This window comes from Mesocricetus auratus, unplaced genomic scaffold, assembly GCF_017639785.1.
Source record: "Mesocricetus auratus isolate SY011 unplaced genomic scaffold, BCM_Maur_2.0 Super-Scaffold_100014, whole genome shotgun sequence".
Taxonomy (NCBI): Eukaryota; Metazoa; Chordata; class Mammalia; order Rodentia; family Cricetidae; genus Mesocricetus; species Mesocricetus auratus.
Window position 1 is genome coordinate 9,205,511 of NW_024429197.1, and position 15,875 is coordinate 9,221,385.

Consider the following 15,875-nt stretch of genomic DNA (forward strand, 5'->3'; position numbering starts at 1 on the left):
TTCAGATGGCGTGGGAGTCCAGACCTAGTCCCGCCAGCCTCTAACCTCTGACCGCACCCTGAAGCTGGTGGCTGAATACCTGGTTCCCCTGTGAAGTATTGAGTGGGAACGTGGGAGCTTTTTTTTTTTTTAAACCAAGTTGGAATGTCTCCGTGGAATGCAGAAGGCTGTGGCCAGCAGCAGCCTCTGTGATCTCACCACAAGGGAGACAGAGCCTGCCTGCAGCAAAGCTTCTTTGAAGAGAAGGGGACAGAGCCAAGATGACTGAAAACCAATACTGGTGGCAGCAGCGGCCGGAAACCGGAACTGCCCAACAGGCGAACACAACGGTAGGGAGCCCCTGCCTGGTGCTGCCACATAGCTGGCATCCGGGGTTGGGCAGGGGCAGTGACTGCACTGAAGGCCGGCTCCTCTCCCTGTAGAAAAACGCCTATGAGCTCCTGGGCCGGCACGAGGAGCAAGTGCTCATCAACCGCAGGCACATCACAGATAAGAAGGTAAGATGGGGACAAAGAAGATGGGGACAGGCGTGGAGGTGACCCAGGCGACCCCCACCCCAGAGTTCCCTCCTGCAGCCCCCTGTCCTTTAAATGTCCTCACAGAGGACATTTAGGAGCTAGCATCCATGGAAGTGACCCTTCACAAGAACCCTTTTATTGTGGTAGCTACTCACCAGCAGATACCCCAAGACCCCAAAGGTCCCCCGTAGTCACCCTCTTTTGATGATCATTTGTTGTGACTTCTTTACTGAAACTAACATTTCATGAAGTCAGGCAACATCATCACCCCCTAGGGCAGACCCCCAGGTGTACTCCCATTCTCAGGGAATAGGGAGTAAATAGTCCAGGTAGAGGCTGCCTGTGGTGACACCTGCCTGAAGGAAGGTCTCCATCCCTTCCCAGGATGCCTGGGACATTGAGGAGTTCATCACCACCATGTACGTCAAGCAGTTGCTTCGACATCCCGCCTTCCAGCTGCTGTTGGCCTTGCTGCTGGTGACCAACGCCATTACCATTGCTATCCGTACCAACTCTTACCTCGGTCAGGTGGGATGCTGGCCTGGTCTCTACCCCCACTGGCTCTGACCTGGAATGAGGTGCTTCCTTCTCAGGCTCTTTTTTTTTTTTTTTTTTTTTTTTTGAGACAGGGTTTCTCTGTATTGTTTTGGAGGCTGTCCTGGAACTCACTCTGTAGACCAGGCTAGCCTCGAACTCACAGAGATCTGCCTGCCTCTGCCTCCCGAGTGCTGGGATTAAAGGTGTGCGCCACCAACGCCCGGCTCCCTTCTCAGGCTCTTAACTCCTTGTCTGTGTATGATGGTCAGATTGGATGTTCTTCAAAAGTCTGATCATCAAACGGACCTGGAGTTGCAAACCTTTAATCCCAATGCTAGGGAGGCAGAGGCAGCAGGTTCGAGGCCAGGCAGGCTACCTAGTGAGATTATGTTCAAATAAGTAAATAAATAAAAAGTCTGTCAATATTGCCCTTCATGGGATCTGTAAGACTTCTTGGGCTGGAGAGATGGCTCAGTCAGTGGCTGAGAGCGCTCGTTGCTGCGCTTCCGGAGGACCTGAGCTTGGTGACTTGAGTGTGGATCTCCAGAACCCAAATAAAAACTGGATGCCCTGGTTTGGTGTAGGTCTGTGATCCTAGCCCTCCTGTGTAGACATGGGTAGAAGGGACAGCAGAATTCCACCCCTCCCTCCCCAAACTTCTCAGGCCATTTTGCCTGGATTCCTCACCATGATGGCAAACGAGAGACCCTGCCTCAAGGTGGATGGAGAAAAATCACCACCACCCAGCTAGGCCAATACTCTCTATTTTTTTTACATAATAAGCCCAGTTCTGCCTCCCTCCCTTCCTCCCACTCCCTCCCACCCTCCCTTCATCTCACCCCCTCATCTGCTACTCTAAGAGAGTCTCCCATGAGGAGTCACCCAATTCTGTCCCATCACCACATTGAGGCAGAACCAGCCCCCCCTCCCTCCCATCTAGGCTGAGCAAGATATCGCTCCATAGGAAATGGGCTCCGAAAAGCCAGTTCTTTCTTTAGGGATAGCGCCTGGTCCCACTGCCAGTGGCCCCACGAATTGCCCAGGCCTCCCATCATCACGGGCATCCAGGGGGCCTAGTTTAGTCCTATACAGTTTCCCAGTTGTCAGTCCAGAGTCAGTGAGCTCCGTGAGCTGTTTCTATGGGTTTCCCCATCATAGTCTTGACCCCTTTGCTCATATTATCACTCCTCCTTCTCTTTGACTAGACTTCAGGAGCTTGGTCCAGTTGGTAGCTGTGAATCCCTGCATCTGCTTCCATCAGTTACTGGATGAAGGTTTCAGGAAATCGTGTCTATTTCCCATTCCTATAGACCAATACTTTTTTTTTTTTGAGACAGGGCTTCTCTGCAAATTTGGTGCCTGTCCTGGAACTCCCTCTGTAGACCAGGCTGGCCTCAAACTCCCAGAGATCTGCCTGCCTCTGCCTCCAATGTGTTGGGATTAAAGGCATGCCCACCACTGCTTAGACCAATATTTTTGTTGTTGTTGTTGTTTTTATGAGACAGGGTTTCTCTGTATTGTTTTGGAGGCTATCGGTCCAGCCCGGCCTCAAACTCACAGAGATCCACCTGCCTCTGCCTCCCGAGTGCTGGGATTAAAGGCGTGCGCCACCACTGCCCGGCCCTAGACCAATATTTTTAAATTTTTAAAAAGGAAGAAAGGATAAAAGAAAGGAATAGAATGTTAGAGCTTGCTGAGGTGGTTTACACAGAGGTTCCTAGCATTCAAAGATCTGAAATAGGGGAAGTGCCTTGAGTTCGAGGCCAGCTTAGGTTACAGAGTAAGTTTGAAGCCAGAGTAGGCTTTATGATACCTGTGTAAGAAAGAAAGGAGGAAGGGAGGAAGGGAGGGAGAGAGGAGGAGGAGAAGGAGGAAAGAAGAAACAATGAAAGAATTCTTCATGTGTGTGTCCAGCTTGAGAGCCCAGGTTTGCCTCAAACATGTGATGTAGCCCAGGCTGCTCTCAAACTCATGGCAGTCCTGCCTTCACCTTGCAAGTGCTGAGATTACAGATGCACCACACTTGATAGATTTCTTCTTTTGTTTTAAGTTCTATTTGTTTGTTTGTTTATCAAGTTAGTTATTTTGAGACAAGCTCTCAGTATGAGGACCAGCCTGGTCTCAAACTTACGACTCTCCTGCCTCGAGTATCTGAGTGCCAGGATTCCAGGTATATGCCACCATCACTGATGAAGTTTAATTTGCTTTTTCATTTTTTGTTTGTTTTTTTGTGGGTTTTTTTTTGTGTGTGTTTTTTTGGAAAGGGCTTCATAAAGCCCCAAATGCCCTCCAACTCACTATACATATAGTTGAGGAAATTGAAAGCCTGTAGCTTCCTTCTAAGACTTAAGACCTAAGTGCTTGGAATCCAGGTGTGAGTTACCACAGCTGGCAGTTTTGTTTCTTACAAGGTGCGTGCGTGATACTGTTTAAATGCAGTATGTCCAGGCAGGTGATGATACATGAGCTCAGAATGGTGATCAGTGGCCAGGTCACCAGTGGTCTTTATGTCAAGGGACATAGTTTGTACCTTAAACCATTGGAAAGGCAGGAAAGGATTTAAACAGCATTGAAGTGAAATGACCATGTGTATTTTAGAAAACACACTAGATAGGGGCTGGAGAGATGGCTCAGTGGTTAAGAGCACTTGCTACTCTTGCATAAGACAGAGGTTTGTTTCCAGAGCCTATATTAGGCAGCTTACAATCGCCAATAACAGAAGTTACAGGAATCTTACATCCTCTTTTGGCCTCCAGGGCATCTACAACATCTACATGTATGTGGCGCACATACAGACAAACTAGCACACATATTTTTAAAAGAAAAGAAAAGGATCTTTTTAAAAATGTGCATTGGTGTTTTGCCTGCATTAGTGTCTGTGTGATGTTGTCAGATTCCCTGGAACTGGAGTTACAGACAGTTGTGAGCTGCCATGTGGTTGCTGGTAATGGAACCCAGGTCTTCTGGGGAAAGCAGCCAGTGCTCTTAACTGCTGAGCCATCTTTGTAGACCCAGGAAAAGAGTTGTATAAAAGGCACAGGGCTTTCAGTATGGACCATGCAAGGGACAAGAATGACAGAAGATGGACCAAAACAGATCAAAGATGTCCAGGTGAAAGATGCTGTGCTCTGGACCAGGACAATGGAAGTAGGTGAGAAGAGCCCCTGAGTCCCATCCATGGCTTCTTCTACTTCCTCTCCATGGTACTTGCATTGAGCCCAGGACCTTGCACATGAGTTAATATTTAGTGAGCCTTTACTATGTGCCACTTTTTGCTTTTGTTTTCCAGACAGGTTTCTCTGTGGCTTTGGAGGTTGTCCTGGAACTAGCTCTTGTAGACCTGACTGATCTCAAACTCACAGAGATCCGTCTGCCTCTGTCTCCTGAGTGCTGGAATTAAAGGCGTGCTCCACCACTGCCTAGCAACTATGTACCACCTTATATTACCCCATATCATCTTTTTTTTTTTTTTTTTTGGTTTTACGAGACAGGGCTTCTCTGTTTTGGAGGCTCTCGGTCCAGCCCAGCTTCGAACTCACAGAGATCCGCCTGCCTCTGCCTCCCGAGTGCTGGGATTAAAGGCGTGCGCCACCGCCCGGCTCCCCATATCATCTTTTTATGCATATAGACAAAGAGACTGCAGGAAGTTGAGTTTGTGACATGAGCAACAGTGTGGTTGGGGCTGGTAATAGGTATTGGGACATGGGGACATAGAACAAGGTTTAGAGAAGAATGCAGGGTTAGTACAAGACATTTGAGGTGTTATGAAGTGTCCATATGGGGACAGCTCAAGAGGAGTTGATGGATCTAAAAGACTGCTGGTGCCAGCCAGGCAGTGGTGGCGCACACCTTTAATCCCAGCACCTGGGAGGCAGAGGCAGGCAGATCTCTGTGAGTTCAAGACCAACCTGGTCTACAGAGTGAGTTCTAGGACAGCCAGGGCTGCACAATGACACCCTATCTTGAAAACCAAAACAAACAAAAGACTGCTGGTGCACAGGGCTGGAGATGGACCCTTCAAAGGTGAGCGGAGATGGCATCAGAGTGTGAGTGAAGCAGGAGAGGGCCGAGACGGGTTCCCAACAAAGGGTGGGAATAGAGGAGGAGACTAACTCAGAGTTAGTGTGCTGGGCCTCCCCGGAGCCAGATGGATGGAGGCAGCAGCTCACCCATGAAGCTTGCACAGCGAGGACAGGGCAGGTCCATGCACAAGCCATTGTTGGGTTATAAATGCAGACGTCCAACATTCTCGTAGTGAAACAGAGCTGGGGAGACAAAAGGAGAGAAGACAGGGAGAGGGAGGGAACAGAGGGTGTGAGTGTGAGAGTATGAGAGTGTGTGTGAGTGTGTGTATGTGTGTGTGAGAGTGTGAGTGTGTGTGTGTGAGAGCGTGAGAGAGTGTGTGAGTGTGTGTATGTGTGTGAGTGTGTGTATGTGTGTGAGTGTGTGTGTGTGTGTGAGTGTGTGAGTGAGTGTGTGTGTACCATTGTAAGAATGTGGAGGTTGAAGGACAACTTGCACAAGTCAGCTCTCTCCTTCCACTGTGGGATCCAACTAAAGTTGTTAGGCTTGTGACAAGCACCTCTATCCACTGAGCCATCCTGCCAGTCCCCGAGGACCATTGTGTAAAGTGTGAAAACAGCTCTTACTATGGCTCAGTCCATTGCTGGAGCTGGGGCTGTAGTTAGTTCAGTTGGTAAATCAGAAACCCAAGGTCATCCTTGGCTACACAGTTTTGAGGCTAGCCTGGACGACGTGAGAATGTGTCACAAAATAGAACAGGAAAAATAAAACAAAGCCTGAAACCCTAGTGTGGAGTTTGTGACTATGAAGACCAAACCCTAGACGCCTGTAGGCAGGGCAGTAGTGAGTGTGGACAGTAGGCGGGGCAGTAGTGAGTGTGGACAGTAGGAGGCCTCATGAGAGACAGGGAATCTGTTGGCTGCTGTTGCACAGAAAGATGAGGGAAGGCACCTGCTTTGCTGGGGTGGACTCCATGGCCTGGGGGTTATGAGCTGTGCATCACAGCTATAAGGAACTGAGAGAGCAAGACCGAGGTTGGGCAGGAATGAGTCTGGTTTTGAACAGACCCTGGCTATCCATCCACTGATTCATACACCCAGGGTACATTTCCTGGACCTACAGAGTGAGGACACCACCGCCCGGCCCAAAGTAGTTGGGATGCTACAGCCACAAGGGGTAGTTAGGGCCAGACTAGCAGAGAAGTTCCCTGGAGTCTGGCATCTGGCAGGTCCTGGCGGGTGAGGCATGCTTTTCTCCCCCAGTCCCGGAGTCTTTTTAGTCCTTTCTTCACTCCCTTTCTCAAATAGCCTACTCTAGAGGCTGGCCACCCATGTGCACCTGAGCTCCTAATTCCCCATCTGTGAGATGTGACAGAAAAGGAAACGACGTTTCAAAACAGTGCTGGCAGTAGCATGACAGTACATGAGTGGACTTAGCAAAGCCCAGCATATGTGCAGAAAGTGTCCCCTAAAGGAACCTATAAAGATGCTAAGGAGTGAGAGCAGCAGGGGTACCCCCCCCACATTTCCTCTCCAGCTCCCCCACCCTCTCTCCAGCCCCCCACACTCTTTCTCCAGCCCCCTACCCTCTCTCCAGCCCCTTACACCCTCTGTAACTCCCCCCAACCTCTCTCCAGCTCCCAACCCTCTCTCCAGTCCCCCCTCTCCCCAGCCTGGCACAGATCCTGCTTACTGAAGTCTCTGTCCCTCTTTTTCTCTGTCTCCCATATAGAAACACTATGAGTTGTTCTCCATCATAGATGACATTGTGCTGACCATCCTTATCTGTGAGGTTCTCCTCGGCTGGCTCAATGGCTTCTGGGTTTTTTGGAAGGTAAGGTCCCAGGAATTTGTGTCGTTACCCTCACTTCATCCCTCCTTGATGTTTGCAGTCTTTGTCCTGCAAAATAGTTTGCGTGGAGCGAGAATGTAGCTGTGTAAGGGAGGGGGGGAGAATTCAGAGACGGCTGTGATAGGGCAGAGTATCAGCTGTTCAGGAAGCGACCCCTCCATGTGTTTGAACCCCTACTCTTGCCTCCCTAGCTCTCTCTAGTCACACAAACCCCGGTTTTGTATCTCAGAAATAGAATTGAGGAATTGAGAATATCTATGTTAATTTGCATGATTCTAGATCAGGACTCCATAAACTTCTTCTGTAATATAGTAATTTGCTTTGTTTTATTTGAGACAAGGTTTCCCTGTGAAATCCTGGCTGTCCTGGAACTCTCTCTGTAGATCAAGCTGGCCTTGAACTCACAGAGATCCTCCTGCCTCTGCCTCTCGAGTGCTGGGATTAAAGGCGTGAGCCACCAATGCCAGGCTCAGTAATTTGTATTTTAAGTGGGTTTTTTTGTTTGTTTTTTATTTGTTTTGTTTTTTTGAGACAGGGTTTCTTCTGTGGCTTTGGAGGCTGTCCTGGAACTAGTTCTTGTAGACCAGGCTGGTCTAGAACTCACAAAGATCCACCTGCCTCTGCCTCCTGAGTGCTGGGATTAAAGGCATGCGTCACCAATGCTGGATTTGTATTTTAAGTTTTATAGGCTCTAGTGTCCGTGGCAACAGCTCACCTCTGTCAGGAAGCCCAACACCTAACTAGAACACAGATGGACTGGAGTGGCTGTGCTTCCCCCAGCATAGCTTTCCCCCAGGATGAGGGTTCGTCTGTTTTAGGGTCTTGCTATGTTGCCCAGGCTGACCCCAACCTCCTGAGCCCTAGCTATCCTCCTGCCCCAGCCTGCCAGTGATTGGCTCTGGTCCAGCAAGACTCCACTTGCACCAAGCACGGTAATGCACACTTACAATCCCAGTAGTCTGTAGGCCGAGGTAGAAGGATTCAAGGTCTATCTGGGCTAGGTATTAGAACACCGTACCAGCCGGGCGTTGGTGGCGCACACCTTTAATCCCAGCACTTGGGAGGCAGAGGCAGGCGGATCTCTGTGAGTTTCAGGCCAGCCTGGTCTACAAAGTGAGTTCCCAGGACAGCCTCCAAAGCCACAGAGAAACCCTGTCTCGAAAAACCAAAAAAAAAAAACCAAAAAAAAAACAAAAAAAAACCACCGTACCAGAGACAAACACTTCACACTTTATGTGTGGACACTGCAATTTAAGTTTTGTGTAATTTTCACATGTCTGTCTCCTCTGATTTTCCCTCTTCCCTTGCCTCAAAATCACATATTGACTCCTCTGGGTGTCTTCTCTTCAGGAAGTTTCTCCCAGGCTAGGCTTTTGCCTCTCTGGGTCTCCTTCCCAGGTTCTAGAAACTCCTCTGGCAGAGTTCTCTATCCACCTCACCTCAAAAGAGTCTACGAGCCCAGCATGGCAAAACCTTGTATACTCAGAAAATGGGTTAAGATATGGCATATAGCAGGAGTTTAATACTTAGTGGATATATAGACTGGCCAGCCTGGCTGGGCTTTTTGTTTTGACTCCTAGTGCTGAGAACTGAACCAAGGGTCTCACACTCACCAGGTACCTCAGTCATTGTCCTAGTGCCCTGAGGAGACACCATAACCAAGGAAGATTGTATAAAGAAAGCGTTTACCGGGGCCTGGTTTACAGTTTCAGAAGCTTAGTCCATGATCGTTATGGCAGGAAGCATGGTGGCAGGCAGGCAGGCAAGCATGGTGTTGGAGCCGTAGCTGAGAGCTCTACATCGTGATCCACAGGCAGCAGGCAGAGAAAGAGAGAGATACTGGTGACACACCTCTTCCACCAAGGCTATATCTACTCCAAGAAGACCACACCTCCTAGTCCTTCCCAACAGTCACTGCCTGGTGACTAAGCATTTAGATATATTAGCCTATGAGGGCTGTTCTCATTCAGACCACCACACTAGGCTTATTTACTCATCCACTAAGTTACTCCCTGATCCTCTTTTTACTTTGAGATAAGGCCCCACTAAGTTTCCCAGGATGGCCCTGAGCTTGCACTGTAGCCCAGAGAAGCCTTGAACTTGTGACACCCCCAACCTATACCTTCATCTCCTGAGTGGCTGGAATTACAGGACTTGATTCCACAGAGAGGCAAATTTACATCTCTGTGTGTGTGTAGTATGTGGCACAGACTCTAAGAGGTGAGCAAGACTTGAGTTTATTGGATTGTTTCTCAAATTTAAGAGCATCTTCCATTAAAATATAGTTTTTCTTTTGAACATTTACTTCAGTCACACATTGATCAAAACTCCATAGAGAGCCAGCCAGAGTCCTGGATCCGATTCAATCCCTCACCCTCTTGCCTTCACTCACCTCGTGGTAATCGTCTTAGAGCCTGTTCATCCTCCCAGCTGTTGTTTTATAATCCTAGATGCACAGGCATGTATTTTTAGTGCTCCCTTTTCTATAGTAGCCTACTATAAACAATGCTTTGCATTTACTTGGTGCTTATGGGATCCTGGTAATCTTTCTTTGTTAGCACATGATGAATATACAATAGCTTATTCTATCAGTTTCTCATTGCTGGGCACACTAGTTTTCAACTTCTTTTGCATTTATATATATATATATATATATATATATTTGTTTTGTTTTGTTTTTTTCGAGACAGGGTTTCTCTGTGGCTTTGGAGGCTGTCCTGGCACTCGCTCTGTAGACCAGGCTGGCCTCGAACACATTTATATATTTATTATTTATTATTGAGACAGGGTGTCACTATGTAACTCTAGCTGGCCTAGAAATCCCTCTGTAGACTAACCTCAAACTCACAGAGATCTAATTGCCTCTGCCTTCAGAATGCTGTGATTGAGGACATGTGCCACCAGGCCTAGTGAATGTCACACTTCACACTAAGGCAGAGGCATCCAGGAGTTTTCAAGTCACTTAACTATACATATCAAGTCATTGGCTAAGGGGCTAGCCTTGTATATGTTTGTTTGTGGTGGGAGGTCTTCACTGTGAGTCACTGAGAATGGTTGTTTTCATAGGTATAGGACTGTGATTGTGTCTGTTTGTGGCGTGTTGGGGGTGACAGCCAGGAGATAGTAAGTGGCTAGCTTTGTTCTTAGAGGATCATTGAGTCTCCCGTTGTGATGGGGCAGACAGGATGCTCCCATGGGCTGGGCTTCACAGCCTCTTTTGGGCTGCTCTCCATTCAGGATGGCTGGAATATCCTCAACTTCTTAATTGTCTTTATCTTGTTCATGGGGTTCTTCATAAAACAACTTAATATAATTGCCGTCACCTACCCTCTCAGGTGAGTTGAGAGCTCTGAAGGTAAGAGGGGTGTCTGTCTGGACCCCAGGAGTGAGAAGGAAGTAGTCACCACCTGGGGCTCAGCCCTGCCTCTTTGGGAAGCTGGTGGGAGGGAGGCAACAAGGAGGAAGGGGTCTGGGAAGGGTCAAGGGGCACCCTGAGAGACTCTGCCACAGGGCACTTCGGTTGGTACATGTGTGCATGGCGGTGGAGCCCCTAGCCAAGATCATCAGGGTCATCCTGCAGTCGGTGCCGGACCTGGCCAACGTTGTGGCCCTCATCCTCTTCTTCATGCTGGTCAGTATCTCCCAGGCCCCAGCCTGTCTCCTTCCCTGAATAGAACCTGTAGGGAAGTAGGTAGGGATAGATGCCCAGAGAAGCAAAGGGCTTGGGACCGAATCCTTGTGGGTCCCTGGAAGCATTTATTTGCATTAGTTTGTGTATCTTGTCAAGTTCCAAGGCCACTGGGTGAGGTTAGGTGGGTCTTGGTCTCTTTGGCAGGTATTCTCTGTGTTTGGGGTCACACTCTTTGGTGCATTCGTGCCCAAGCATTTCCAGAACATGGGGGTTGCCTTGTATACCCTCTTCATCTGCATCACCCAGGACGGATGGCTGGACATCTACAGTGACTTCCAGTGAGTACAGGTGGCGTTCTTGGGCTTTATCCCCTTCTGGCTAGGGCAGGGCTGGAGTTCCAGCAGGTGAGGCAAACTATGAGAGGGGGTTCCTGGGACCTGGATGAAACTGGCCTCACAGGAAGTGAATACCCAAGGAAATCATGGGGCAGTGTCTTTGGTTTTGTGGTACTTGAACCTTGTTGCCATAGAAGCTTCACACATTCGCAGGGCCACCTGACCCTGTCCATGGAGACATGCTGCATAGCTGTGTGGCCCAACCTTGGGCCAGGGAGCAGGTAGGTGGTTGTGCCTGAGGTTACTAGGCCACCTCCAGCTTGCACCAGAGCACAACAAACCACCTAGAGTCCTAGGAAGTCTGGGCTTCCATCCACTCATTCTCAGACCTGCTCCCCAAGGTCATTTTTGTGTTCTAGTCTTTGCTTCTTGTCAAGTTCAAGTCCAATTTCATCCTACCCCACTCCCCTTTGTGAAGTAGAAGCCAAATAGGCAAAGGGTTTCTTTAGTCACAGGTAGTGGAAATCCCAGCATTCAGAGGCAGGTGAATTAGGAGTTCAAGTTAATTGCAGCTAACCTGGGCTGCAATAAGACCCTGTTTCTGGGCTGGAGACATGGCTAAGAGGTTAAGAGCACTGGCTGTTCTTCCAGAGGTCTTAAGTTCAATTCCCAGCACCCACATGGTGGCTTACAGCCATCTATAATGAAATCTGGTGCCCTCTTCTGGCCTGCAGGCATACAAGCAATTAATACTAAATAAATAAATAAATAAATCCTCTTTCAAAGAAGAAAAAGGGGGCAGGGGTAGGAGAAAGGCACCTGGGGATGGGACTTAGTTGGTAGAGTGTTTGCCTAGCCTAAGTTCAATCCCCAGAACCACACAAACCAAGACTGGTGGCATTCACCTATACTGCACAGTCTGAAGCCAGCCTGGGCTAACCTGAGAACTAGCCTAAAATATAAAAATAAAAGAAAGCTGGCATGGTGGCACACGTCTTTATTCCCAACGCGTAGGAGTCAGAGGTAGGTGCCTCTCTGTGAGTTCGAGGCCAGCCTGGTCTATGTGAACTGCACAGTGAAGCTGCACTAGGCTTTTGAGCACTTTCCCCTGCACTGGCCCTGTGACATTCAACAAACTGTCCCACTGTTGGCCTCAATCTTGAAGTGATCTTCCTGCCTTAGTCTCCTAAGTGCTGAGATTACAGATGCGGGCCATCAAGACCAGCTTATGTATTTATTTACTTATGTATTTATTTACTTATGTATTTGCTTATGTATTTTGGAGTTCTGGGCCTTAGCATGCTAAGCAGGCCTTCTACTACTAAGCTATAGCTCCAATGTCTAGCATTTTTTTTTCTGGTTTTTCAAGACAGGGTTTCTCTGTGGCTTTGGAGGCTGTCCTGGAAAGCTCTGTAGACCAGGCTGGCCTCCAACTCACAGAGATCCACCTGCCTCTGCCTCCTGAGTGCTGGGATTAAAGCCGTGCGCCACCAACACCCGGCACATTTAGCTTTTAAAAGCCGGAGGGGCTTGATTTGTCTGTTTTATTTTTGTTTTTAAGTGGAGTCCAGTATAGCCTAGGATAGCCTTGAACTCCTCCCTCTTCCCAAATGCTAGGATCGAAGTCATGCATCACCACACCCAGTTTATGCTGTTCTGGGGCTTTGTGCATGCTAGGCAAACATTGTTTTTTTTTTGGAAAAAGGAACTCAGGTGACCCAGGCTACTTCTACTTCCCAAGTGCTGGGATTCTTATCTTCAGTTAGACTATAGTGCAATATTGCCTACCTCATAGAGTGCCATGGGGATCAGTCTATAAAATCTATAGAGCTCTTCTAAAATGCAGCTCAGCATAGAGTGCTTCTGTTTATCGTCTATGTAAGTATAGCTTGCACTTGCTAGTGTGACATACACCCTTGTAGGACTGGTTTGAGAGTTGACCTCGCTGTCTGGCTGCACAGCAGGTCTCAGTAAAGAGCTGCTTCTGCGACCAGCAGGAGTGGGAAATATAATTCCCTTGTTTTAAAGATGAGGAAACTGAGGCTTAAAGGGCCAGGGAAATGACGGAGCTCCTGACTGCCGTCCCCAGGATGGACGATAGAGAGATCGCCATGGAGGTTGGAGGCGCTATCTACTTTGCCATCTTCATCACCATCGGTGCTTTCATCGGCCTCAACTTGTTTGTCGTCGTTGTGACCACAAATCTGGAACAAATGATGAAGTTAGGGGAGCAGGGACAACAGCGAAAGATAACTTTTAGTGAGGTGCGTGGGATGGGGGAGGACAGGAGGGAGGAGAGTGTGTGCATGAATGACGTGTGTGTTTGCACACTCAAGTGCATGGAGAATCCAAAACCTGAAGGCAAGACCTCAACATCTGTAATGTTCACTCAGTGACTGAGGCTCCTGGGGGCTGGGTATGGCTTCCTAGATGCACCATGATAATTCAAAGTGAAGCAATGGGGTGGCTTCAGGACATTCACCCAACTGCACTCTGAAGTTCTTCCCTACGATGGGGATAATAGTACTCGCTTACCAGGGTCCTCATGAGAATCATATAGGATCTGATGAGTGCTTGTAAGTCAGAGCTCACAAATGAACTGGAGAGCTGGCTCAGTGGTTAAGAGCACTGATTGCTCTTGCAGAGGACGTGGGTTTGGGTCCCAGTATCCACATGACCACTCAACTACTGTTTGTAACTCCAGTTCCAGGGATTCATAGCCACCTTCTGGTCTCCATGGGCATTGCATGTATATCGTATTCTTACATACATGTGGGCAAAACATTCATACACATAAAAATAAATATTGGCTGGGTGTGGTGGTACACGCCTTTAATCCCTGCAGAGGCAGGTGGATCTCTTAGAGGTCAGCTTGGTCTTCAGAGTGAGTTCAAGCCAGGGTACACAGAAACCCTGTCTTGAAAAGCAAAACAAAACAAAGAGAAGAAAAGAAAAAAAAAGAACTTAATAAATGCTAGCTACCCAGTATTTACTTGGTACAACTTGTAAAAGGTGGAGGGTGGAGAAGGAAGTGAAGTACTTTAGAAAAGTCAGAGGGCCAGACCATCATCACGTCACAGTGGGAGCGTCTTAATGGTTTGCTGGGGTGACTATTTCCACAGAGATTTGAGAGGGACTTGAAACTGAGTTATCAGTCAGGTAGGGAGGTTAAGATTGACTGAAGCTGTGGTAGGGTGCTTGCATAGCTGGCTGGAGGCCCTCGGTTCCAACCCAACATGCACATATAAAATAAAATAAAATAAAAATGTTATTAGGTTAAGAATCCTAAGAAACTCACCTTCCCCGAAGTCACATGACCCTGAGCTGTCTGCCCTCTTCCATCCACTGTCCCCAGATAGGCACAGATGAAGACGACTTTGTTGACGACCTGCCACTGGTGCATTGCATAGAAGCCCGCAAGGAGACATCTGGTCACCCTCAGGAGCCTCTGGTTGGGGGTCCCCTGTTCAACCTCACAGAAAAGACTTGCGATAATTTCTGCCTGGTGCTTGAGGCAATACAGGAGAACCTGATGGAGTACAAAGAGATCCGAGAGGAGCTCAACATGTAGGGGAGGGCGCTGGGGAGGCAGAGCTGGGCCTGGCCTCAAGCCTGTTGTCGAAGTAACTTGCCCAGAGTTCAAGCTTCCCAGTTTGGGAGCTGCTGTCCTGACCTTTGGTCGTGCCTTTCTCCTAGGAGGGGCCTGGGTCTCCCTTGGGATGGTTCTGAAGCAATGAGGGAGGGATGGAGGAGGAGGAGGAGGGGGCACACCAGGGAAGAGACTGAAAGAAAAGCAATGTCTCTTCTACCCCAGGATCGTGGAGGAGGTACGCTCCATCCGTTACAACCAGGAGCAAGAAAAGGAGATACTGCTTAGGCACGTCTCCAAAAGCCTGTCCTCCCAGACTGAGTCCTCCTTAGACATGCGTGAGGTGGCTACCCAGCAAGACTTGATCACTGCACTGGTCAGCAGGGAAAGGGTGAGCATTTGCCTTCTCCACCTAAGCAACCCCCCAACTCCCACCCGGTACACACACACACACCAATACCCCGACAGGCACCATAGCCAAGATTTCCTTCCTCTTCCTGTGGACCCTCCAAAATTCCCACTTATCTCAGCCGGCACCACCATTTTGCCTGCTCAGAGAAGCCCTGCCTCCTCCCACCAGGCTCCTCCCTAGGAGCATTCACCCCCCCCCCAGCACCTACAGACTTATCTTTTCTTAGAGTGGCTTTTACCAGCTTGACTCTTCCTTGGAAACAGGTGCTTAGTCCCACTGGGAAAAAGGACCCCTGTCAACCCAACTAGGGTGCACGGGAGCAGTGCGTGCGTGCGTGTGTGTACATGTGCCTCTTATCTCATGGAGCTGGAGTGGAATGGAGTCTTGAGAATGCCTGAGCTCCCCAGTTCAGAGTGGGTTCTAGGCATGCTAGAGTTACCCAGATGGGGCAGCTGTTGAGGCAGGAGGAGGAAGAGGCGGTCTGTCCTGTCAAGGTAAGTAGGATGACAAAAAGACCTCTCTGTTTGCAGGTTCATGATTCTAACACAAATATGCTTAGCAAACACAAGTTCAGCTTCTGAGAAGGCAGAATGGGAGCCAAGGGGCCTGCACACTCACGGGGCCAGCTGCTGCATCAGCCTGCATCCCTAGTTGGAGCCCATCCCTCTCCCTTACGCCTGGGTGGCCGAGGCCATGGGGCTGGGATGGTGGCAGCACCTTCACGGCTTATGCCTGTGAGCCTGAGGTCCAGATGAGTCCGGGATAAAGGATTCTGGATGAGAATGGAAGCCCCACAGCAAGGATGAGCACACAAAGGGGTGGCCAGGCTTTGGCATAAGGATGAGTATCCCTGGCCTGTGTGCCAGTTGGAGCTGGGTGAGGCCTGGGTGGGCCCAAGCACTGAAAAGAGCCAGGCCAGTAAGGCTGTGTGCACTGAAATAAAATTCTGTGTTATAATCAATGTGTCTGACTGGTTAGT

The 15,875-nt window shown here is 49.0% G+C and overlaps 1 protein-coding gene and 1 long non-coding RNA gene across 2 annotated transcripts; one reads left to right on the plus strand and one right to left on the minus strand.

Moving 5' to 3' along the window:
- The first annotated feature begins 206 nt into the window (after nucleotides 1–206).
- Catsper4 (cation channel sperm associated 4) lies at nucleotides 207–15,857 on the plus strand. Its single transcript, XM_005079655.2, has 11 exons — nucleotides 207–329; nucleotides 423–497; nucleotides 903–1,046; nucleotides 6,810–6,911; nucleotides 10,167–10,264; nucleotides 10,440–10,560; nucleotides 10,765–10,898; nucleotides 12,985–13,159; nucleotides 14,251–14,462; nucleotides 14,710–14,875; nucleotides 15,427–15,857. The coding sequence occupies exons 1-11, from the start codon at nucleotides 261–263 to the stop codon at nucleotides 15,475–15,477; spliced, it is 1,347 nt and encodes a 448-aa protein (XP_005079712.1). The 5' UTR covers nucleotides 207–260; the 3' UTR covers nucleotides 15,478–15,857.
- Nucleotides 11,878–14,329, minus strand: LOC121143902. The gene is made up of 2 exons (XR_005881198.1): nucleotides 14,194–14,329; nucleotides 11,878–13,099 (listed from the first exon to the last, which is right to left on the minus strand). It is a non-coding gene; the product is annotated as an uncharacterized LOC121143902 (long non-coding RNA).
- Nucleotides 15,858–15,875: the final 18 nt, after the last annotated feature.

What these genes read in the sequence shown, in the direction of transcription:
- Catsper4 (XM_005079655.2), top strand. Translation starts at nt 261, where the DNA reads ATGACTGAAAACCAATACTGGTGGCAGCAGCGGCCGGAAACCGGAACT. An exon ending in GGCACATCACAGATAAGAAG is followed by an intron (nt 498 to 902) that starts GTAAGATGGGGA and finishes ATCCCTTCCCAG; the next exon opens with GATGCCTGGGACATTGAGGA. An exon ending in ATCCGAGAGGAGCTCAACAT is followed by an intron (nt 14,463 to 14,709) that starts GTAGGGGAGGGC and finishes CTTCTACCCCAG; the next exon opens with GATCGTGGAGGAGGTACGCT.